Source organism: Accipiter gentilis, chromosome 9, assembly GCF_929443795.1.
Source record: "Accipiter gentilis chromosome 9, bAccGen1.1, whole genome shotgun sequence".
Lineage (NCBI taxonomy): Eukaryota > Metazoa > Chordata > Aves > Accipitriformes > Accipitridae > Astur > Astur gentilis.
Window position 1 is genome coordinate 3,719,265 of NC_064888.1, and position 25,798 is coordinate 3,745,062.

A 25,798-nucleotide genomic window follows, 5' to 3' on the forward strand; every position below is an offset into this window, starting at 1 on the left:
ATGCATTTGCCCACTTAGCTCTTGGACTGCAAACTCCTTGCTGTATCTGCAAACTGCTGTTTAAAACCACAGTTGTGCAAGGACGACTCCTGTTTTCTCTCCCCCTGCACATGTGGGATTGGGTTGCAGGAGGCCCACATTGCTACTGTACTTTGCTTCCAGTCTGTTTGGATAAATTGATCCTTTAATTGTATGCTAAGCTGCATACTAGTGCATATTTTTGAGCAAGGAAAGAGTGGCTGGGACTTGGGGGTATAAGCCAGCCTTGTGTTTGAGCAGCAGGCCTTGCAATAAGGAAGCTAAATGACTATAAGCATTCTTTTTTGTATTTTGCTGGGATTAGCACTTGGCTTAACTCATTGCTTGTTTCCATAGAGACTCCATAGTAACAGTTTTAAGAGCTCTGAAGTTTATTCAGGCGTTTCCAGGCTGACTTTTTATGAAAGTTTTCTTTTCTTCTGAGCTAATGGTGTGGCTGTCATTGACTCCCATTAGAATGGCTGCCAAATTGGTCCCCATGTGGTACAATCCGGACTGCTGTGGTGCAAAGCTATGCCAGCTGCATATTTTTAACGTGCCCTATGCAAGCAAGTCCCTGGGAGAGGAGTGAGTGGCCTCTTGCTCTTCTTCGTGGGGCTGTGCCAAAACTTTTTAAACAACATTGTTCACTTGATCTGGGAATCATATTTGCAAAACTGTTTATTTCAGGTGTTCAGATTTCCAGATTAATTTCAGGCATTCACATTACAGCTGTTGAGAAGTTTCTTGTATTTTACAATTTAATTTTTTTGCGTTTATTTGTTATGCTTCAAAGGTAAAATGGTGATTGTAACAGCACCACTTGGTAAAAACCTTCTCTTAAGCCAATGTGCTCTTTTCTGTCTGTGCTGTCTCCATCTCTTCTAAATAGTGTCTATCCACGGAGTGGATTTTCTAGTCAGTCCCTGCAGGTGTTCTGCCTTATTTTGCAGCCTGATGTTGCCCTAGGAGGTGTGTATGCAGGACAAATGTGGGGACCCCTTTCTGTTCTGAGTTTTGATGAACTTGTGGGACTATAATAGGGAGGAAAGCTGCTGTTACTGGGAGGGGAAACGTGTTCTAAGTGTTGGTCTTGGAACCATAAGCTATAATGAAGAAGGATTTCTCCTGATGACTCACCTGTAGCCTTGTCCACTCTCTCCTTGTTAACCTGGGTGCCAACCTCAGCCACCAATGTTGCCACTGCCTCCGATACCTCTCACCAAAGATGCATTTCTGCAGCAATAAAATGCTTATTAATAGGGTATTTCTTTCTGGAGGTAACTGGTGCATGTTTAGCTGATGTACTCAGACGTTTATCTGAATTTCCCCATAGTAGCTGTGAGCTCCTTTTCTCTGCAGGCCTTTGGCTGCAAGGCTGTGGGAGGTGGATGGGCTACGTGAGCACCAGCCTCTTCAGGATTCTCCATTGTGCCTTGAGGCAGGGTTTGGAGGGAGAACTGCAGGAGAAGAAAGTAGAGAGAGGGGTTTTATAACTCTGAAGTCTTGTTGGCCGTTGCAAAGGGGGAAGGGAGGGTTTGTGACTAACTTTTATTGGGTGCAGCTCTAACAAAGGGAAAAAACAACATTGCCTCAAGCCTCCAAGCTGCATGCAGTTGGAGCTGGTCTGTTCACTTGGTCCCGGATTGTTTCCCCTGTACTGGCGAGAATACGTACAAAATGTCTGTAATATATCTGGGTGTTGGGCCCTTAGTACATTGAACTGCCGTCTGCATGGATATGAGATAATGTCTTGTCTTTTCTTGCACAACAGCCTGCCTGAAGCTAGGATGCACCAGGGATGAGCGAACAAGTTACGCAGTGATTCTGACATGTCAGGTATTTAACAGAGTTTGCTGCCAGTTCAGTAACGTTTAGATCTTTGAGACCCTTTTCCAGTGGCATCTGTTAGAGAAAGAAAGAAAAGAGAGAATGAAAAATAAATCTACTGTATTACAGACACAATGAGCTCTGGATCAAAGTGGGATGGAGCTTGAAAGGTGATGTTTTCAATTTTGCTGGCCAGAGGGGTTGTGACTCGGATGGCATGGGTAAACAATGAGGAAAGAGACAGTCCCTCTGGGAGTCAGTGTCTGACTTAACAAGCCAGCAGTTATTAAAAGATGAATACAGGAGAAGTGAACCGTGCTTTCTGGCTGGTAGCATGGCTTTTTTCTTCTTTCTTTTCTCCCTTTCTCTTGAAGATCAAAGGCCTAATTTTAGAACAAGCCCTATTTATGGACTGTTCAGCCACTCTGTCTGCTTTACTCTTGTTCTAGAATAGTGGAAAATAAATAGAGCTGGCGGGATCTCCCAGTGTCCAGAGCTCATCCCTGATGCAAGGCAGGAAGGAAAAAAAAAAAAAAAAAAAAAAGAAGAAAAAGACCTCAACCTTTCCTAGCAGAGGTTCTGTGTAATTTCTCTCTGCAGAGAGAGTTCCCTTCCCCTCCCTCAGCTCTTTCAGTCTTTCCTTGTGATCAGAGGCTGAAAAAATGTAACCTGTGACGGCTCCTGATGTTCCACAGAGCTATCTCCTGATCTATGCCGCCTTGACGTGCTGTAGCTGCTAGGACTGGGCAGGGTCCTCTTCCTGAGACTGGAGCTGAGTACGGAGTCGAGTGTTGTTTTGTGTGTCTGTGGATTATACTCCTGTTCATACAGCCCAGCATGATGATCAGTCGTACTTTTTTTGCAATAGCATGAGATTGTTTGGTCCACTTTAGGCTATAAATTGATACAGCCTGAGATCCTTTTCTGCTAACTGGCTGCTTCTGCCCCACTCTGGATCTGTATAGACAATTTTCTACTTCTGCTCAGTAGTTCTTTGTGTTTCCTCCCATTACTTGCCCCCCCCCCCCCCCCTTCCATCTCCCTCTTTTCTCCCTGCCCCGAGGCTGTTTTTCTGATTTATCAAAATAATTTTTAATTGTAATCTTGTTCTGCAAAATTTTGGGTGGCAATTGTTTGCCAGCACAGTAAATGTGCTCAGTTCCAGCTGAAACACTGAATGGCAATTGGGGGGAAACACACCAAGTGTAGATGTAGTTTGAGAGTGAGCCTCTTAATTACTCCATGACAATGCAGCCTTTTTTTCTTCTTTTTTCTTTTTTGTTTCTCTCCTTTGTGTCAAAATTTCACCCAGTTTCCTTTGGGTGATGTTTCCTTAGTCCATATCACTTGATAGAATGACAGATCCTGGAAACACCTGTGTATTCAGAACGAACTTTTGAGAGTAATAGTTAAAGGCTGTGTCAAATTCAGCTCTGATGGTGCTGCTCCTGCTGTAAGCACTCTGTGCTGCCAGTTAAAGGCATTTATCAAGTGGGGCAGTCTGATATCAACACTGTTGGCTGCCAGGTAAATCTGCCCCCCTCCCCACGTTTTGCAATATGGAGGCTCTGCATTGGTCTGAAACTTTGCCTTCAGGAGGGGTGAACGGAGAACGATACGTACAAAATCTTTCTGCTGGAAATTGCGCAAGAGGTATTTTGGCTGGGGGCAGGGGTCTGTGTGTCTCTTCGCTCCTTTACACGGCTGAAGCTTAATTGGAAAAAAGCCGCAGATAAGGGTGCACTGTGTGGAACTAGAGCAGGGTTAATTCATGCAGAAGAGCTTGTCTCGCAAGTGGGAGCGCTGAGCAGAGGGAAGAAACCTCCTAAAATCCTCTCTAACTTTCCAGATTCCCTGCAGCACTTTGTTGCATGCTGTGCTGGTGGGAGCTTGTCAGCCCCCCGGGAGTGAAGCGGGGCGAAGCAGGGCAGGCTGCGTAGCAACTACATTGCGAAGTGGTAACAATTCCCAAGTGGGGCAGTAACAAAATCAGTTTTTCTCCCCTTCAGCTTGGCAGCTCTCCAGGTGCCTGCTCTGGCACAATGAAGTGTGTAGCTGGGGAGGGAGGGACTTTGGGTTGATGGGGGGGGTGATACAAAGAGACAGAAGTTTAATCATTGAACCAATCACACTGGATGGATTTATTTCTGGACTCAATTTCCCAGGAACTCCACTATCTCACCCTGGGGGAAATGCCTCAGCTGAAGTTTCTCTAGCTCCAGTTTCGTGAATAAGGACCTGTCGCTTTGGAGTTACTCACAGCAGCTCTGTCACTACTGACTCATCCATCCGCTTCAAGAAAATGTTTGCCGTCCACTTGCTAGCTTTCCATTTCACAAAGCTAAAAGAGGATCAAATAAAAAAGGTAAGATGCAGCGTTAGCTGATTCCTGTTTTGAGAACTGTGTTACTCAGATACTGTGGGGTCTGCAGTATGTAATGCAGACTAGATAATGGCGTTATCTACTAAAGCCATACAGCCAAATGGGGTAAGAAGTATTTGTACCCTAAACCATCTGACAAGTGTGAAAATAGGTCTGGTTACTGCTTTTCCCTGCACAGTTAGAAGTTCTCTTCTAGTAATGGAGCAAATATCTTCAGTAAGGAAAAGAGGTGCTTAAACTTTATCTGGCATGGTGTGGTATAGTCCAGAGGGCAGAAGGGAACCTCTTGCTGAATCGCTTTGCAAGTGTAGCATGACGGATGGGATTTCTAAAGCTGAGTAGGAATCAGAGTCACTCAGGTTGTAGCAGCAGTGGGGAAAACTCCTGGGGTCTTTGGGCCAGGTCTTCCGGGACTCAAGAGACAGTTCCAACTAGTGTTGGTGTGGGAGAAGTGCCTATGCCTCCTCTCTGCTTCTCCAAACCTGGCAGATCACTCTGATGTTTATAGATGCGACCTTTAATTTCAGTCAGAAAAGCTCAAGGTGGCCCAGATCTGAAGCCTTCAGTACTGGGAGTGAGCTGCCTAATGGTTGCTCTTCCCTAATCTACTTTCATGGCCATGCTGTAATGGGTTTTTGGCTCTCCGTCATAAGACCACGTGGGACCTGTAAACTTCTTGGGTCAGAGATCCTCTGGTTTCTAGACATGTCCCCTGCGGGTCCTCTGTTCTCCTGGCGTCTCCGTTGAGTGTTTTCTGGTGGCCATTGCTGCCAGGCTCAGTCCTCTTGTTTTGCAGCCAGCTGGAGGCAGGGCTGTCTGCAGACGCTTGGCAGTGTGGGAGATCCAAGGTCCCGGTGGGTAGATCCGCCTGTACCGCTGGGCTCATCAGCAAATCAAGCATCACTGGGTTGTCTTCTCTGTGCCCTTGCTTGTTCTTAGGGGGGCTTCTTTCACTAATTCTACCTTGAAGAGAAATGTTCCAAGAGAGGTCCTGGTGTCTCAACATTCAAATGTCTCTGACTCTGTCATAGCCCTTTTATCCCCGGGGTTTAATATGATCAGAAGGAGGCCCCTATGCCCTTTCCTTGTGTGAGGATCTGAGCTAGGATCTCATCTAGACAGCACCGTTTCGTCTTACTTTTTACTAAGAAAGGGAGAGACCTTGTGGAGCAGTGATCGGGCGGAGTGGGCTCTTCAGAGAAACATCTAGAATGTAGTTGAAGGAGGACTTCCCTGAAGTAAGGACAGTGGAGAGGAGGGGACAGAGGGATTCTGGCAAAGCCATTTAAAAAATTAAATCTTTCTGCTAGGTGCAAACTAGCCCTGCCTGAAGGCAAATAAACCATATGATCTTTAGAGTTCTCTTCTAAGAGGCTCAGGGTAGGAGCAGAGTTGATTTCTCCCTAGTTAGAAAGAAGGAATGCCTTCCCACCTCTCCCTCCCCAGGCTTATTTGCTCTCTGGTGGCAAGAACAAGAGCCTTCCTGCCATGAAAAGAGTGCTGTTCCCATAACTGAGGCTAGACACTTAAAAACAAGGACTGATCTTGTGCAGTGGGAGGGAGGCAGCAAGACAGAGTTTGGTGTTGCACGGCCCAGCCATTCCTGTGTTTACAAGCAAATGGCATGTGAGCAGGCCCTTGCTCTGGTTGTAAATCAGACTAGAGAGTCGGCAAGCTTTCCTGGGCTCTGCCTTATCTAGTTCCTGGGAGAGGACTGTCTCCTCCTATGGTTGTAGGTAAACAGGGTGGGGAATGCAATTTCTGTGCGGAGCAGGGAGATAGTGTGTGTTCTCTGCAAACAGACATGGTCATTTTTATTACTGTTTAGATTTTTTTTCCGCAGGGACTTCTGTCACAAGGTTATTTGGGTCTGTGTGAGAGTGCATGAGTGCTGTATGTCTCCAGTCATTGTATTTTCTTTTTTTTTCTTTTTTTTTTTTCCTGGTATGCCCAAAAAAGCAGTGCTGGTGCTTGAGCTGAGATGGTGGATCCTACACAGTGATGGGGCCCCAAAAAGCCTTGGAGGAAGTCAAGTGCTTGTGCAAACGAGGGCTACAAAGAAAGATCTAAATAATGGCCTTTTCAAGGCACAGCTGTATTCAAAGGCAGCTGCTTCTCCTTGCCAATTGCATCTTGTAGTTTAAGACTTTCTCCTCTGTGTGTGTATGTTTTGCTGTTAGGTAAGTGCTCGAGTTACTTTCAGGGTCCTGGCTCTTTCAGGTGGGTCATTGCTGACCATTGGGTTTAAAATGGGACTGTGAATAGGTAATTAGTTTGTGCCTCATTAATATAGGTGGCCAGTCCAAATTGCAGAAGAGGCCAATTTATCTGCAACCTGCATTCTCCTCTATTTAAAAAATGCTACCTTTTAAATCCTGCCTTGTTGCCAGTGGGACTTGTTTTGTGCATGTTCTTCCAAACCTCCAGATGTCCCTATGTAAATGGGACTGATGAAGTGCTCTGAACAGATAAAGCAGCATAATGATCTAGCCCGTGGTGCAAGAGCTGAACGTCTGTACTAGCAAAGCTTTGGAAGCTGTCCCATCTCTCTCGCCTGCCCACCGCTTCTGGCCCTGAGTGTCATGTCACGGGGAGTAGGGATGTTAACAGGGATTACCCTCCAGGGGACACCCGGCTGTTGGAGCACAGAATTATTATGCCTGTATCATGTTTGTTCATGCAGCACCAAAGTCTGGCTCCCCAGTGGAAAAGCATTTGGATGTTGACAGATTCTTATTTTGCTGTGTAAATCCTTTGTTGTATCCAGCTATGTAGTTTCTAGGCCACCTTACTTACAGCTGTGTATCCAGCCCTGCAGGTAAATGTCAGTCCAAGCAATACATGGTCCTGAAGAAGAAAACCTTAAGTTTTGTTCTGATGAAGCTGTAGAGAAACACTGATTAGCTTCTCTACCAGTTCATCTGAATGAGTGTCTGCTACTTCATAGATGCTTTTGATTTTCTTTAAAGTCAACTGGCTTTTATTTTGATGTATGCTGCGAGTTATAGACCCTTAAGAAAAGATACTGATTGCACCCAAAAATGTGTTTTAAATGTAATCCTAGAATTACAAGAGAATGGAAGGCAAGCTAGAGTGAGAAAAAGGCTTTGAGCTCCAGCCTGGCATGCCAACAAAGCTAATTGTCTGTGGAGTGAAGCAGTAGCTGAATAGATGTTTTCAGGTTGTGGCTGACACGCTTGGGTACTGATGGCATTTTCTGGGCCTGACCAGAGAGGTCAAATTCTCACCAGTTTGAGATACTTTAGAGTTCTAGTTCATTACATGTATAGGAGGAGAGGGTAGTGTAAAAACAACTTGTCAGGGTCTCAAGCAAGTCTCATGGGCTTATGTACGTTGTAAGTTACTGAGCCATCAGAAAAGATGGCTAACTTTTTGACAGTAATTCACCAGGGCTGCATTAAATGTTTTCAAAACAAAGTTTTTATAAGAGTAAATGTTCTGATGATGTCATGGAGCTTGCTTGTACTGATGATCATGGGAATTTAGGTGCTGAGGTAAAAAATGAAATGAACTTGTAGAATCAGAGAGGTGAGGTTTGTTACATATGTGAAAAGAAATTAATTTGTCTCCTTAGGATATGTTTAGCCTCATGTCCATCAAGTGGGTGGGAGTGAGCATAGTAATTCTTGTCCAACGTAATGCAGACATGCTGCTGGAACTGGAGTTCAAGATTTTCAGATCCTTCATGCCAAACTGTACCCCTCATGGTTAGAAAACTAGTGCAAGTGACTAGGAAGTTCTGGCATTTTCTCTGCTTGCAGAGATGAAGGAAGCCTCCGCAGTACACATAGGAGCATGTAGTGTGAAACCAGTGCTCATCCCAGGCAGCTCCTGAGCACCGAGGAGCCTGCGTGACTGCCAGGTAACACCTTTCATCTTTCCAGGTTGACAGGTACCTGTATCACATGCGCCTCTCTGACGATGTCTTGCTGGATGTGATGGCTCGCTTCCAGGCTGAGATGGTGAAGGGCCTGGGGAGAGACACAAACCCCACAGCAACAGTAAAAATGCTGCCATCATTTGTGCGCTCGCTTCCCGATGGCTCAGGTGAGTTCCCCCTGCTCCATCACAGCAGTGCTGTTTTAGGAAGACAATGCCAGTACTCAAGGACAGCACAGCAAAGACACAGGGCAGCCAGTGGCTTCTGGTTACTGCCTATCTCATGTCGAGAAAGCAGGTGTGTATTGAGGAGGCAGCAGCTTGGGGGAGTGCTGGCAGAGAGTTTTTTTCCCTGCACCACGTGGATTTTGACGTAGCGCTGCTTGTTTGAGGAAAGGACCTAGTAAATGCTCAGAAAACAGCCTCTTTCGTCTGCAAATGTGGCTGTACCTAGCGCAGGCCTTGCTGCAGGAGCTGTGGCTGGACACGGCAAGGGCAGCCTCTACAGCTCAGACCCTGCAGTGCAGTGTGCTGCAGGTGTGGGGATGTGGGCAATGCTGCGGCCCTGGTGTTCATCGAGCTACAGGGGAGGCAGGATGCTGCAGTGAAACCCCTCAAATTGCAAAGCGCTGTGATCTCTTCTCGGCTTCTGACAGCAAACTCTGCAGTGCTTTCTCTATTGTCCCAAAAAATGATCCCCTCCTGCCCTTCCTTGCCTTCTGCATTGTGAAAATCTGCTTCTGGGTGAGGTCTACCAGGAAACAGCCTGCTCTGCTTCTGCAGCTTGGATCCTTGTTTCCAGTTGCCCCTGAGACTTAGAGAGGGAGAAAGTGGTGTCCTCTGGGAGGATGCGAGGTGAGGTAGGATCTAAAAGCCTGTCTTGTCTGGAGAAGTATGCACATTCAAAATAACTCTCCTGGCTCAGCTGGCTCCCAGCAGTGCAGGCTGACAGAAAATTAGGTTTTCCCAGGTTTAACCAAGTTTGTGAATTTGTGCAGGACTCTGTGTCTGGCCTAGGTCAGGACTCGGTGTGTAACAGCTGTGCAGAAAACTTAAGAGAAATGTTTGCTTTGTACCTCATTGCCACAGGACTTTATTCCCTCTGAAGGTAATTTTCCTACAGTCAAATGATAAATAACAGCTTTAATGGCATAAAGGAAACACTTGGAGGCTAGTCCCTTGAAATGAGGGATGTCTGAGAGAAATTATATGCAATCCCCTCAAACTGCCTGGCTGGAACTGGGCACTCACTCTTCCTTCTGCTGCTACCTTCATTAAAGAAAAAGAAATATTAGCTTAACCCTTTGTCATGGTTTAACCCAGCCAGCAACTAAGCACCACGCAGCCGCTCACTCACTCCGCCCCCATCCAGTGGGATGGGGAAGAAAATTGGGGAAAAAGAAGTAAAACTTGTGGGTTGAGATAAGAACGGTTTAATAGAACAGAAAAGAAGAAACTAATAATGATAATGATAACACTAATAAAATGACAACAGCAATAATAAAAGGATTGGAATGTACAAATGATGCACAGGGCAATAGCTCACCACCCGCTGACCGACACCCTGCCAGTCCCCGAGCAGCAATTCCACGCCCCCACTTCCCAGTTCCTAAACTAGATGGGACGTCCCATGGTATGGAATACACCGTTGGCCAGTTTGGGTCAGGTGCCCTGGCTGTGTCCTGTGCCAACTTCTGTGCCCTGGCTGGGCATGAGAACCTGAAAAATCCTTGACTATAGTCTAAACACTACTGAGCAACAACTGAAAACATCAGCGTTATCAACATTCTTTGCATACTGAACTCAAAACATAGCACTGTACCAGCTACTAGGAAGGCAGTTAACTCTATCCCAGCTGAAACCAGGACACCCTTGCTGTCTCAGTGACCATCACTGGTCCTGAGGTCTCACAAAGGCACTGACCTGGTCCTGAAATAGCAGGGAACCCTTGAGGTCAGGAGACTTGGAAAATTGCATGTAATGTCATTGCTGTTGCAAGACTTCACGTTTCTCAAGGCCAACTTTGGACAATGCACTCCTAGCCTGCATGACCTTTCTGCTGTGTCAAGGATGTGCTGCAGATTCAAGTTGGGCTATGTCTTATTGACACGCTGCCTATTTTAGGTATCGCATTGATTTTTCTGTTTTCGCTCTCTTGCAAAATCCTTATTGGTTATTTTGTTTCCGGACAAAACTTCTGGCAGGTTTAAAGACCTCAAACTGGGCTGGATTTTCCCATGTGCAGTAGCAACAAACTTTCAGATTTTTCAGTGCCCTCAGTGTTGCCACCTGAAATGACCCATATGGAGCATCATCAGTTTTTAATCATTTAGGGATTAATGGTCGACTAATGTCACAGTTTACTGAGTAACCCAGTTTGCCTCCTCACCTTTGTGATATCTGACCATGGTATTACAGGTAGAATTTCCTGCTTCCTTTCCTTTCAGGGCCAGATTTGATAAAATTTAGTCAGGTGTTTGGACAGTGGAACAAAGATCACGCAAGGCTGTGCACATACCACTGCATTTTTCTTTTGGGAAGGGCCTTCTCCTGTGCGTGGGATAGATAATTGTTTATTGTAGCAGTGAGGCCAAACTGTCCTTCTGTCTGAGGTGTTTGAGCTAAGAGTGCTGCGGACTGAGAAGCAGAATGGTACTTCTGCAGAAACACTTAAAGGCACTTGGAAATGATCGTATTGGTTGACTTTGGGTGACAAATTAGTCTTGCCCCACTTGGAAGTTGACTTCTGCAGTAGGGCCAAGTCTTAACATGGGACTGCAAATCCTGCATCCTTTACTGCATCCTTTACTCTTAAGCTCCCATTTCCCCACGTTTCAGGTGTACGGTTTTGCAGCCCCTGTGTGCTCTGGTTGGCTTTGCAGTTGCTTTGGGCCTCTTGCTGAGAAGCTTGTCCCTCTGCAGCTTGAAAACGTGCTGCTGTGGAAGGAGCAGGGTGGGCAAAACCAGACTGCTAAATAAAAATGAAATTAGCTGCCACATAGCAAGCTAACAGGAGGGACCTGATCCCCTTGCTTAGGGTTGCCAGCTCTCAGCCTTCCTTGTGATGCTCCCAGGCCCATAGGATAAGGACCTGCTGTGATGGGGCAGGAAAGCCTGTGGCCGCGGTGAGGCAGGGGCCCTGGGCTGTGGCCTTCACCATGGCATCTGGGCCATCCTTCTCAGCCATCACCGGTGACGGTTGCCCGCTTTTGTTGCAGAGAAGGGTGACTTCCTTGCTGTTGACTTGGGTGGCTCCCAGTTTCGTGCCCACCAGGTGAAGGTGTTTGATGACGGGAAGCAGAGCAGCCAGCTGGAGAGCAAGTTTTACCCCACACCCAAGGAGGTCATACAGGGTAACGGAGCTGAGGTAGGGCACGCAGGGTTTTCTGTGGTGGTGCTGTGCTTGGGCGCACGCCTGCCGGACACAGCCTGACTCTGTCCTCTCCTTTCTTATGCAGCTCTTTGATTATGTTGCTGACTGTCTGTTAGACTTCATGGAGACCAAAAACCTGAAGCATAAGAAGTTACCTCTTGGCTTTACATTTTCTTTTCCTTGCAAACAGAACAAATTGGAAGAGGTAAGATGCAAAAAGAAATATTATTGGCAAGCCTAGCTCCCTGCAGAACCCAGAGAAGTTATTGCATGGGAGTGTTACCCTGTGGCCTTTTTGTGGGGTCGTGTTTACATAGCTCTCTGAAGAAGGCACGGATGACCATTAACATTAACTAGACCTGACTACCATTCAAACACTCATTTCCGATCTCAAAGCAACATGATCTTTAAGCTAAAGCTATTATTTTGGTTAATCAGTATCCAATTCCATAGTAACCATGTGCCCTTGTGTTAAGACTGTTAGACTGAAACACATACTTTTGTGTCCTGAAGCATGTTTCTTTTTTTAATCACTCTCATTCAATTTGTTTTTTTACAGTTGATTCTAAATAGGAAAGACCTGTAGCTGAGCTGTTTGAGAGGCCGCATGGGGAAATGAAGGGCTGGTTGCAATTATTTTGTGGCCTGCGCTTTGGGTCCCAGTCCTGCACATGTTTTTTGCTTAATGCTATTAGTTTGTGATGAGCATCAGTAAAGCCACACATGCTTTAAACAAAGCACAGGGAGAAGCATTTACAGGATTGGGACTTTATTACTATACCTCTTCAGCTGTATTTGTACTGACAGGCACCTCAAGGTGAGATGTTCTGCTGTGACTTATTTTGGCCTGCATTTTAATGTGTGGAGAGACATATAGTGGTCTTCTCCACAGACTTTGGTCTTGGTTTTCTTTGTGGCTGCTTTGTGTGCTAAAGTTGGAGCTTTGGGTCACTGGACTGTTACTTTGCAGGGGGTTCTTCTTGCCTGGACGAAACACTTCAAGGTCCGAGGAGTTCAGGACACAGATGTGGTCAGCTCTCTGCGCAAGGCCCTCCAGAAGCATAAGGCAAGTTTTGTACCTGCAGGAGGTGAACCTGAGCGGCCCCAGATTGTCCTCCTGGGAGATCAGCTTTTGGTGTGGGGGTTGTTTTGGGTGTTGTCAGACATCCTTCAAGGGCAGCCAGTAACAAATGTCCAGCACGACTGTATGTCTAGTAGATCTGCCTCTCCCTTGGAGCTGAAGCCGTGGAAAGGGATATGCAGCTGCAACTCAGGCTGCCCCAGGTCAGTCTAACACCGATGGCAACTGCACACTGATAAACTGGACTGGCCGTGACACTGGACCAGTATGGCCCTACTGTCTGTCTGAGCTAAAGGCAGTCTGTTGTGAACTCATTTGGTAAGATGTGGATACACACTGCGTTTTGTAGCCTGGCTTGGGAGGGGGACGCTATGATCTCAAATTAGCATGCCTAACTCTACCAGGGCTTCCCCATCCACTTCAATCTGTGGCATGGAGTGAGTGATTGTAATGTTTAAGGTTAGCAGTAAGACGTGATTAAATCTGCCCTTGAAGTAGTGTATACCTACCTTTTGAATAACATTATGTTTTAATATTTTGGAAAGCCTTGTTTTTCATGTTCAGTGCTATTGGTAACGCCGTCTAAGAAACACAAAGCATCTTTTCATGCCTTGACATCTTTGTAGTAAAGAGGAAATTCTGTTTTCTCACATGGTAAAAATCCAGCCTTGATTTTCATTCACTTCTTTCTCTGCATCAGTCTTGCTGTATTTAGTAGGAGCAAAGGATCTGAGACTTCCTGCGTGAAGTCTGGCCCCCTGCTAATGTTGGCATCTGAGTTAAAAGAATTCTTTGATAACTTTGATTTTACTTTATCAAACTACCTCAGTGGGAAAGGAAAACTGCACACCTTTGATGGAAAGGCTTGAGTGTGATGTTGGTGCATGGCCTTGTGTTGAATAGCTGCATTTATGTATGTATATTTTCTGTCCTGTTTGGTGGGATCTGCTCAGGTGGTAGGATGTTATCCTATCATGCAGCCCATAAGGACAGATACATGGGTGCTAGCATATCACAAAGTTCAAACCAGTAACATGTTGCTTTTCTGTCAAACGAGGTTGGACTGGGGAGAAACAAATCCTGCAAGCAAAGGTCCTGGCTGGCCAAGCACTTGAGAGTTCAGAGATGCTTGTTACTTTACAGGGTTGTGGGCATTGTGTTATTAAAAGAAAGTAGCGTGTCTTTCAACTGAAGAGCTTTCCTGAACCAGGCCTTCAAAGTACGTCCCGGGGAGTATGTCTGCATGCTGTTGCTTTAACACACAGGAGGCTTTCTAAGCTTTTTTTTTTCCTGTTAATCACCCACCCTTATGCTATTAGGACATAGATGTTAATGTTTTGGCACTGGTCAATGACACCGTGGGAACCATGATGACTTGTGGATATGATGACCAGCGCTGTGAAGTTGGACTTATAATTGGTAATTTTTTCTGTTCACTAAGTATTTTTTTTTCCTCTCATTTGTTTAATCCTAACAAATCTGGAGTAGAAGGGAGTGTCTCAGTACAGGAAAGAGCAGGAAGAAAATGGAAAAAACAATGGTCAGATTTTCAAGCCTGGCTGCCTTGTGTAAAGCAGCTGGTTTTATGCTGATCGCATTGCCATCAAATACCACAGTCCCCATTTTGTCTGGGTTCAGTTGTGACCAGCATACTAAACTTTTCTGCTGACTGTATAGAAAAGTACTGTCTGTCTGTCCAGAGAAAGCTGAATTCCTCTCACGTCTGGTGGTTAGGATCAGCTACTCTTTCTACAATGTCTCCACTTTGTGCACTGTGGTGGCTTTTTCAAGGCACATGGAAGTACATTTGAAAAAGAAAAAATGTTTTTAAACGAGTCGAGCCTTAGATTAATTTCCAAATTTTTTTCGCTTGCTGTGAAATGACTATTTAGCAAGTGCAGGTGGCTTGGTATTAGCATCCTGTACCACAGGTTTATGTGTTTATATTTTCTTCCAAGTGCAATACACTCACTTATTCCTAAACATGTGGACTTAACACAAACGAAAAGCAAACCTGGAGCAAACAGGTAATTTATCTGCACTGTCTCCGACATGGACAGGGACTGGCACCAATGCATGCTACATGGAGGAAATGAGGCACATCGATCTGGTGGAAGGTGACGAAGGGAGGATGTGCATTAACACAGAGTGGGGTGCCTTTGGAGATGACGGTGCTTTGGATGACCTCCGCACAGAGTTTGATCGGGAGCTTGATCTGGGATCTCTCAATCCTGGAAAACAATTGTAAGTGATTCCCTGGCTGATTTGCCTAGGCAGTCAGAGTTCTCCAAGCGTGTTTCCAGTGTATGCCAGGAGCCCCAGTGGAATAGGAATCGGGTTAAGTGAACCTGAGTTGACTTGATCCTGGTCCTGTCCTATCCAGACCTTTCATACCTCCCTGCCTCACAGGCCAAGGGATTGCTGCTGCAGTTACTATTGTGTTGTTAAAAATAGGTGGTTGCTCTTGTATGATGCTGTGGAGGGGTGAAGAGAGGAGGAAGGTAAACAAAGGGCATATTTAAAGCCTGGTTCATCAAAACTGCTTCTACGGGCTGAGCTGCTCACAAATCTTTTGAAAATTCTCTTTAATCACTCACTTAACTTGAGGGGCTGTTTGCTGGGTCCCAGGACCTCAGGATGGCATCCCATCTACAGCTTGGCTCCCAAACCCCTTTTGTACATGCTTAAATTGGTCAAACTGCATGAGAATACAAGATGCTCATAATCAAGCTTTGTATAGCTCTGGCTAGCTGGTGAACACCTGTAATCCTTCCTGTGCATCATTCCAGGTTTGAGAAGATGATCAGCAGCCTGTATTTGGGGGAACTTGTAAGGCTCATTCTGCTAAAAATGACAAAGGAAGGTCTGCTCTTCAATGGGAAAGTGTCAACAGCTCTGCTTACCAAGGGCAAGATTGAAATGAAACACGTGTCTGCAATGGAAAAGTAAGAACCTGCAGTGTGCTGTTTGAGAGTGGCTGTTAGTCTTTCACAAGCACAGCAATGATAATGAATGTGTAATTATAATCTGTGAGCACTGGGAGCAATCCTGAATTGTTCAACTTGATTTTGCTTTTGCCTAGGAGAAAAGTTGATCTTTCTGTAAGTAGGAATTGATGGAAAATAAAGCTTTAGCAAAGTACCACGGTAGCAAATGTATTGTTAACCATCACAGATACAGATTGTCTAAATAACCTCTTTGGAGACCTGAGTACATGGGATGATTGTTGCAGTTTTCAGCTTCTGTGATGTGGGAGTACTGGGTTTGTGGAGATGTAGTACAGACTCCGGATCAGCTAACGGATGACTACATGGAAAACTGACAGATTCTGGTGTTTTGAAGAGGAATCCTGGTCCTCATTGTTATTCTAGGAATAATTTTCTTTTTTGTATTGAGCAAAGCTGCACATCTATTCCTGTGCTCTCCCTCTATGGACTAAATATTTTATCCTGTTGTCTTCTTGGCTAGCTAATTGGTATGTCTCACCAAAGACTGAACCCCAGGAAGCAGCCTCTTAAAAGTCTGGTCTCTCCTCCGGGTACTTTTGGGAATAGTGCGGGAAAGACATTACTGGTTTATGGGAACCAATTATGATGCTGCCTGATAGGTTGTGCCGTGATCTTCTCTCATTTCTTTTTTAGGCCAACATGCAGATATTGATTTACGTGTTGCCTTAATATCCTTGCATTAGATGATGTATTCTTTTATTTTGGGGTAGATATAAGGAAGGTCTGAGCAACACAAAAGAGATCCTTACAGAGCTGAATCTGTTTCCCTCTGAAGAGGACTGCATTGCTGTTCAGCATGTCTGCACCATTGTTTCCTTCCGCTCAGCCAATCTCTGTGCTGCCGCCTTAGCAGCCATACTGACCCGACTGAGAGAGAATAAAAAACTGTTAAGGATGCGAACCACTGTTGGAATTGATGGGGGTCTCTATAAAACCCATCCCCAGTAAGTAACTAAAGAGGATTTGGTAATCGCTGGCCGCACATTGATGTTGCAAAGAGTCTCCATCTGCATATACGTGTGGCTTTTCAGAGAACCGCTGGTTTTGCTGAAGGGTTGGGGTGAGATTTGGTGGAGTGTGGAGGATCAGGCTGGCTTAGTTATTGCAAAGCTGTCTCAGGAGCTTTAGAACTTGGGGTGGGGTGGAAACAACATGAGACATGGGATAATGGTGTCTGGGGAAGATCAGTTGATTCATCAAGTGACTTCTGGGCTACCAGGACATTTGCAGTTCAGTGTGGGTTTTTTCTTTTCTTTCTTTCTTTCTTCCCTTACCCCCATTTTTGAACCTGTGCTTTCCCAAGCTGGAAACCTTCCTAAATGTTCTGCCAAACTGGATTGAAGTCTTGTTCCAGATGGAGACTCTCACCCTCTATTTGTCATTGTGACTCTGCACTGCTGCGTGGCTTTTCTCCAGTGTCCCTCTCCCTTGGCACTCACACTTGTTTAGAGGTGTCTTCACATTCCTGTCAGTGTACAGATTCTGCAGAACAGCCAGAAATCAGGATCATTGTAGACCAGTTTCTGACCTTGTACTCCTCTTGACTGTGCTTCAGTACTTGTGCTGTTGAATGTGTGCATGTATTGGAAGTGTATGTGAAGTAAACCATGCATGAAATGCCTGTGAGAGTCTAAAGAAACTCTTTGTTCCTGTAGATATGCCAAACGTCTGCACAAGGTGGTGAGAAGGCTGGTCCCAAATTGTGATGTTCGGTTCCTCCTGTCAGTGAGCGGCAGTGGGAAGGGAGCTGCCATGGTCACAGCAGTGGCATACAGGCTGGCTGCTCAGCGCAAGCAAATCGATGCTGCTCTCGCACCATTTCTGCTGTCCCTTGAGACCCTCAGAGAAGTTAAGAACAAAATGAGGACTGAGCTGGAATACGGGCTAAAGCGAGAGACGCAAGCCAGTGCCACAGTGAAGATGTTACCCACATATGTCTGTGGGACACCAGATGGAACAGGTGAAGTCATTCCCTGATCACCTGGAGGTGGTTCAGGAAAGTTGCTTGTCTGTTTTCCAGGGAGAATATGCTGATTATTCCGGCAAATGCCAGGGTGATTTATATTGGCAAACTGGTGCTTCCTGTGATGTTATCTGGCTGGCCCTTCAGCGCCATGCTAGCAGACTGATAGGATAAATGCCATAGGGAGGAGTGTGCTATCATTGGCACAGATGGAGTTTCTTGGGGATGTGTGGCAGCGTATGCCATTCTGACTGGCAAACATGCTACAAGAAACACCAAAATGAAATACCTGTCTTCTCTTACAGAGAAAGGAAAGTTCCTTGCCCTTGACCTCGGTGGGACAAATTTCAGGGTTCTGCTGGTCAAAATCAGAAGCGGGAGAAGAAGATCAGTGCAAATGTATAACAAAATCTTTGCCATTCCTTTGGAGATCATGCAAGGGACGGGGGAAGAGGTAACCTCTAATGAATGTTTAACTGATCCAACTGATCCAAGGCCTATTGCATGGGATTACTGTGAGATTTATATGCTTTTTCTTTCCTTCCAGCTCTTTGACCATATTGTGCAGTGCATAGCAGACTTCCTGGAGTATATGGGGATTAAAGGTGCTCGACTGCCTCTGGGCTTCACCTTCTCCTTCCCGTGCAGGCAAGCCAGTATTGACAAGGTAAGAACTGCAACACAGAATGGGTAATATGGCAGCTATGCATCTGCTTGGTGAATGACATCATTTTGGGTGAGGGTAACTTGGTTTGGAGATTGCAAGCAAAAAGCTATTCTACTAAATGTTTTCTTTCAAGTAGGACTTCACAAGGTTGAAAAGATAGAGAGATAGATATATCTATATCTATATATGTGTGCAAATTAGTCTTTGGAGAGAATATTTCAGGTGTTTTATGGGGATTTTATTACTCTACTGTGCAAATTAGTTGTGTTTCATGAGAAAGTTATCCTATACGCATGTGGGAGGTAGAACTTTCACCTCTTGTATCTGATAAGAGATTGGTGTTACTTGCTTTTATTCTATAAGGATTAAGCCATTATGATAGCGAAATGACTACATATGTTAATAGCCCAGGAATGTCTTATGCTGCCTTAACTCTTCAATGGCAAGAGATAACAGATGCCTCCTCCTACTTGCTCAGCCACAATCCTAGGGTACTTTCTTAACTATGCTACACAGCTCTGGCTGTATAACTTCTTCAGTACATTAGTTTCTTTTTGTTGACTGTCAGTGGGCAGAACTGAGCTTGCTTGTTCAACTTGGAAGGGTTGGCTTTTTGACAGATATCATATCTTCATCTTTCCAGATCTGAGGTAAGAAAAAAAAGAGAACAAAACCATCAAATTCAGGAAGAAATAATTTTCAATAATTTTGATGCATTTCCAAAGAGGGGTGGCGGAGGTTGTGCTGCTTAATTCTAGTTAAATATGTAGAATATTGGTGAAATGAGAGACTGCTATTTTATTGAATGTTTTTGTCCTGGTGGGTTTCACAATGGCTTCTAAGTATAGAAGCTAGTCTGCTGTGTCTCAATTTTCAGATCATGGTTGAGAGAATAGCAACAGGACTTGGCTATTTGTGGGGAGGCCACTCAGTATGCCTTCCAAACCTACAGCATAGTATTTAGGTCTTGACAAATGATGAGGAAACAAATTTCACAACAGTGGTGGCAAGCGGAGCGAGGCATATCTGTCAGGGTCCCATAGTATGTTGCCTTGTGTGTTTGGTCTTTTACTGTTGCTAGAACTTGAGGGGTTTTTTAAGAGTGGCTTTTTCTCCCAGTTGCCCTCTTTCTTATTTGGACAGACAGTCCAGAGCCAGTTACCAAGTGGAAGGCTAATTACTGCATGTAACCTGGAAATCTACTTCTGTCAGGCCAGGTTGCTGTCCGAAAAGAAACAAATTAGCGTTGCCTGGAGTAGTGGGATCATACCAAATGTCCTTTAGTAAAAGAGCCAAAAATTAACAGTAGATGTTCATTAATGTTTGTTGGGTGTTTAATTATTTACAGAAAAAATATTTTTTACAGTCTCTCTCCCACAGATAATGGCTATGTGCACAGGAGGTGAGAAGAGACGTTTTTCTAAAATAGAGTGTTAGAAGGCACTGATTTGGCAATGTCTTGATAAATAGCTGAGTAAACATACACATGCCCACAATCTGCACGAGACATTCACAGTAACCTGTCCAGAGAAACACACTATTTAAAAAAAAACAAAACAAACCCAAAAACCCACAAGGGTCAGGGGGAGGTTGGAGACAAGAAAAGACTGATGCTTGGAACGTATAGTCTTCTCTCTATCTTCACTTATGATTTTCTTCCTCTTCTGTTTCAGGGTACACTTGTGGGATGGACAAAAGGTTTCAAGGCAACAGACTGTGAGGGGGAAGATGTTGTTGATATGCTGAGAGAGGCCATCAGGCGAAGAAATGTGAGCTATTCTTTTCTGCTCTTCTTGGTGTATTTAATGCACACTCTCTCTTCCTGCGGGACCCCACTACTGATTGTGACTTGTGTTTTAGGAGTTTGACTTGGATATTGTAGCAGTGGTGAATGACACTGTTGGGACAATGATGACATGTGGATATGAGGATCCAAATTGTGAGATTGGCCTTATTGCAGGTACAGTGATATTGAAGTGACCCACTATAAGAAGAAAGCATGTATGCAGGTGCTAGGCTTCACACCCCATTTTGGAACTTGTAAAACAACGTCTTTTATTTGAGTTTGATATATGGTGTTACTAGTTACTTAGGGTTCTTGGCAGACTTGTATGATATTCAACACAGAACATAATAACACCTGTAGCAGATAGAATCCTGAATCTGTTGGACTTTTGATCATATCTCTGATGATGCCTAACAAGCATACGCTTGGTAAAAGAATATGAGAACAGCAGGTAGGGCATGAATCCCTGTTTTGACAGATGTATTGATATTTAGTGTGCAGCCAGGTCATAGGCCTTGGAACAAGAAAATATTTTTAAAAATCTGAATGAATTCTTTTTGGGCTTTCTAGATAATTCCTCCAGTAGGTCCCTCCAAGTTTTCAGCCAGAAATACATCTAAGTATGTAATATCTGAAGCCCCACTTAGAATATAGACTCTTCTACCTGGCTAAGCGCACCAGCCATCTCCTTTTGTTTGGAGAACTGGTCCTTGTATTAGTTAAAGTAACCCATGTTGCAAGTGGTGAAGCCCTGTTCACCAAACCATTTCAGACTTGGTAACTGCTTGACTGGCTGCTAGGCTCTTGGCAGTGTTTGCTTTTGGGAGCATGCTGTCATGCAAGATGATTTGTGGTGCATTACAACCAGACTGTCAGCAATGACCGATCAATGCTTGCCAACGCCATTTCTGACCTGTAACAGGGAGTCTTCGTTCCTCTATGCTGGGAATTTTCTATGCAGGACCCATTTGGCTTGGTAGCATTGTGTTGTGATAAGTTACAGCACTCAGCATTACTGGCTAGCACTTTTTTCTGTAAGATATGGAGAGATCTTTGCAATTTGGGATATGGAGAAGAGAGCTTTTAAGATGATCGCTGTAATCATCTTCCATGTGTTTCAGCTGCGACTTCACTTTTCTGGCTGAAGCCTTGTTATTTCTTTCCTTCTAGGAACGGGTAGCAATGTGTGCTACATGGAGGACATGAAAAACATAGAAATAGTGGAAGGGAATGAAGGAAAAATGTGCATTAATACAGAATGGGGAGGATTTGGTGACAATGGCTGCATTGACAACATAAGAACAAAATATGATAAAGAAGTAGATGAAGGCTCACTAAACCCAGGGAAACAGAGGTAAATGTGATGGTCCTGATGCTAAAAGCGTGATGAAGTCAGTCTTCGAGGCACACTGGATGCTTTTTAAAATGTACTTAATGAAATAATAATTAGAAAGGAAATTTTAATATAATATTTCATTTGTTGCATGTTAAGTAATGCAGAGATCCAGAAAAAAACCAAAGACATACATTGTGTCTGTTACCACAGCACTGCTTTCACCTTAGGGCAGTTACCAAGCAGTGCAGCTCTTAAGATTTCCCTGCAAAGTGTAGGCCTTGCCATGTTCCTCCTCTTGGAGTGTTTTTTTCAAAGGTAAAATACAACTCGTGCACGAGGATAAACTGAATGTGACTGTTCTTCATTTGGTAAAGACAGCATTGATTAGATATGACTCCCTGGTCAATGCATGGGGGAGACAGGGAAAAGTTTCGCTTCGGTGTGGACTCTGGCTTTAATGCTATGTTCTGTTTAATATTGCAAGCTTTTTTCCTAGCTTTGTTACCTTTTAACATAGGTAATTATGTTGTAATTAACATTTGCACTTGAAGTCACTGAAACAAATTTTTGATGGTTGAAAGATGGAGTTCAATGGCTATTGCTCTGCAAGCTTTTACTGCTTTTTTGAGAGTTGATAGTGCATGTACATACTGCTCATGTTAAACAGAGCTAACATGTCATCTCTTTAAAAGCACGTTTTTTTTTTCTTTTATAACATAACAGGTATGAAAAAATGACCAGTGGGATGTACCTAGGTGAAATAGTAAGGCAAATTTTGATTGACTTAACCAAACAAGGACTGCTGTTCAGAGGACAGATTTCAGAATCACTCAGGAAAAGAGGCATATTCGAAACAAAATTCCTGTCTCAAATTGAGAGGTAAAGTTGTTAGATTTACATGGTTTCAATCCTTAAGGTCTTCTGGGACCTCTAGAAAATACTCCTCTACAAGTGTGTGGAGCCCTTTCCTTCAAGAAATCAATTATAATTTTCTTCTTTGTGCCCCTACCCCTCTCCCCCCTCCCCAGAATAAAAGCCCAAAATAAGGAACTGGGGGAGTTCCAGAATTATTCTGTAATTACATGAATTATCATTTCCTGTCCACACAGCTGTGTTATCTTGGATGCCTTAACCATCAAGCATGCTTATACTTGGAGTGTTTCTCATAGGACTTAGAATAGTACTTATTTAGAAAATAAAAAGTCAGTGGTATATGAATACTTCATGAATATGTGCTTACCTACATATCTCTGCATGATTGCAATGGTCTTCTAGGCTATTTGAAACCCTTTTTACTGTTGAAAACCTTGGAAGGTAGTGTCTCAGCCTTGAGATCAAAAATAACACAGTCAGGTGGCTGATCTGGCTCAGCTCCCTCATGACTTTGGGAGTTAGGTGAATAACTACTGTTTGTGCCTTCTGGAAGTACAGTCTCACATAGCAAAGGGCATGCCAGGAGCAAGTTTTCAATCCAAATTCAGGCTGGAATCTGCCTTAAAACAATCGGAGAGTGTTAGATTTGGAGAAGTAGTCCGATTTCCTTTAAATCATGGCAGAGACTCAGCTGTAAGACTTTCATTTGCATGACTGCCAAAGCTTCCCCTAATGCCTTGCTGCTGCATGTGTTTCCCTCTGCGCAGCGACCGGCTCGCCCTCCTCCAAGTCCGGCGAATTCTGCAGCAGCTTGGCCTGGACAGCACGTGCGAAGACAGCATCATTGTGAAAGAGGTGTGTGGAGCTGTTTCAAAAAGAGCCGCCCAGCTCTGTGGGGCAGGACTGGCAGCTATTGTAGAGAAGAAGAGAGAAAACCAAGGTGTGGAGCACTTGCAAATCACCGTTGGAGTAGATGGGACTTTGTACAAGCTCCATCCACAGTGAGTACCTTGGTACCAGTTCCCTCTGCTGTTTGCTCATTTCCACTATGAAAGCTGTACCAGCTTTCTGCCGATAAAAAAATGAGAGAGAGGATAAAGATCTAACACGTTTCCCTGCATCCTGTCATTTCCCTTGTCTAGCCAAAGGATCAAAAATTGCAAAGTCCAGTCCAGTTTCAACTGGGAGGCTCTTTTCTCTGGGGTGTTGAGTAAACTTACTCTTCTAATATTTATTTTCCAATGTTTTGGGGGATTTCTGCAATATCTGGATGTCCCACATGTAAAGCTGTGTTGAGTTTTTGGAGTTGGGTCAATATTTTGTAAGCAAGTAGATAAGTATAAGTAGATGCATTAGCTTTTGAGTTGGGAGAAGAGCCTCCTCCATGATCTCTAAAGGCAAGGGGGGTGTCTGGCATCATGCCGAACAAAGTTAGAGAAATAGAAATTAAAATCTGGTTGAGTACAGAAGCTTGTCTCTTTCATGAATAGGAGGAAAAACAAACAGAAAGGGATGCTGTGGAGAACCAGTGGAAGATGTTGGCTGAGGTTATGGTTCCTTGCTATTAGTTATAAAGATCTCGGACCAGAAAGCCACTGCTAAAATGTTCTGTTCTTCTCTCCCTTTCCTTTCAGTTTTTCTAGGGTCCTGCGGGAAACAGTGAAGGAACTGGCACCTCAGTGTGATGTGACTTTCATGCTTTCTGAAGATGGAAGTGGGAAGGGAGCTGCCCTCATTACTGCAGTAGCAAAAAGATTGCATAATGTTGGACAGAAGTAAAAATGAGAGGTCAAGTCATTTCAGCACTGCCAGGCGTGTGCACTAGAGATTTGCTGAACAGTGATTCGAGATAGCTTTGCCAGTCACCAGTACACAGGTACTTGTTTTCAGGGAGCAGCTGGTTTTTGACCAACAAGGATTGTGGATTTTTGTCCTTTGATAACTTGGATCAGGTGTTTCTGCTCCCCACTAGCATTGTATCTTGGCATATCACAATCTACTCAGTTCTGTACTTCCTGCATCTATAATGCACATGGGAGAGTGAAAACAAAACAAACAAAGATCAACCCCAAATGTGTCTTTTTACAATGGCTTAATTAAGCTACTGCACCACAACTGAGTTTATCACCAGTTTCTTAGGATTTGTGTGTGTTTTAGTTTTGGCTTGGCCTGGCTCAAGGAATATTGAGATCTTGATGTTGCACCTATCTAGTGGACGTATTTGTTCAATGCTTCACAGGTTTTACAGTAAATCTGCAGGTAAAATAAATTAATGGACTTTGGTCAGTGATGCTCTCTCCCCTCTGCTACATTGGTTGCAAGTGTATTGTAATGTAATACTTCCCTGAGTACAGGAGGCATGCTTAATAGATGAATGTAAAGGAAAAAAAATATGATTCCCCAAAATACCATTTTGTGTCAAAATACATTAGTGCATCTGAGTGCACATAAACCTAAACCAGCGCTGAATGGATTCTGACTGTGACTGATTCTTTTGATACTGGGGGAAAGAGAGAATGTAGAAGCAGCTACAGGGTCTGCTATGTCTATATCAGGGCTACGTAGAGAGTATCAAATCTGTTCGTGTTTCAGCCACAAAAATAGCTGTGTAGAGAGAAAAAAAAAAATCACCTGAATTTCTGAAATTCTTCTCTTTTTTCCCTCAGTTATGTCCTTGCCTGTTCATGAGAGGATAGTTTCCATTTTGTGGAAAGGAGTTTATCCTTGTTTTTCATTTTCTGTTGCCTGCTGCTCTGCCTGTCTGTAGTCTGTTGTAAATAAATCTGTGGTGCTGTGAGCTTTTGCTTCTCTGTCTAGTGCCTCTTCTGAATTGTGGGAAGAACATGCAGGCAAGTGGGAGCTTTCTTTAAACCTGTCTATAACAGTTCTCAGCAGCACTGCAGTTGTTATGAAGGTGGCTTGCAGATAGAGCCCATGCCCTTGTGTGACCAAATATCCCTCACCTGATTTACCCATCTCAGAAAAAACTGAAACAATAGTACGGTATAGAGAAGCAGCAAATTTGTAGCCTGCTATTCTGTGTTCTCAAGTATTCCTGTATCTCCTTTAATCCTCTCTTCTTGGGTATTTGCTTCCTTTCAGGCTGGCAGCGGAAAAGAAAGTGGGGCCAAGAAATGTGCTTTAAGCCTAGTTAGGTCAAAAGTAACTATCGTGCAGGGAGATAAGCAGTTGGGTTTATGTAATAATCTGTAACAAGGCTGATGGGTTTAAATTTAGCAATGGCAAATTCAAAATTTGAAGCTACAGACTTTTCCTGTTTTGTAGTTTTTAAATATGTCAACAGCTCTGTGTCTGTGTTGGAGTCACTGGATGGGCAAAAGGTAGTACTTGGAAATAATTTTCACTTCTGAAGGAATTCTTCATGGTGCTGAGCTCACTATATTGAGCAATTGGGACAGGCAAGTTGTGAACCTGTATTACTTTCAATGTTTTCTTCCTTTTGTCAAGAAACTTAATATTTTACTTTTTCTTTATATTTCAGAATCCACAGAACTACAGAAACCAAAGGTTGCCATGTAGTGGGGCAGAGTTATTTGGAACAAATGTGTTTTCCTGGTGA

At 44.1% G+C, this 25,798-nt stretch overlaps 1 protein-coding gene across 1 annotated transcript; it reads left to right on the forward strand.

The window, feature by feature from the left end:
- Positions 1-3,686: 3,686 nt before the first annotated feature.
- LOC126043031 (hexokinase HKDC1-like) lies at positions 3,687-24,959 on the forward strand. The gene is made up of 19 exons (XM_049810884.1): positions 3,687-3,806; positions 4,014-4,213; positions 8,137-8,299; positions 11,350-11,498; positions 11,590-11,709; positions 12,475-12,570; positions 13,905-14,004; positions 14,646-14,829; positions 15,375-15,530; positions 16,304-16,537; positions 17,249-17,553; positions 17,862-18,010; positions 18,104-18,223; positions 19,897-19,992; positions 20,084-20,183; positions 21,180-21,363; positions 22,069-22,224; positions 22,986-23,219; positions 23,853-24,959. The coding sequence occupies exons 2-19, from the start codon at positions 4,151-4,153 to the stop codon at positions 23,995-23,997; spliced, it is 2,754 nt and encodes a 917-aa protein (XP_049666841.1). The 5' UTR covers positions 3,687-3,806; positions 4,014-4,150; the 3' UTR covers positions 23,998-24,959.
- The last annotated feature ends 839 nt before the right edge of the window (positions 24,960-25,798 follow it).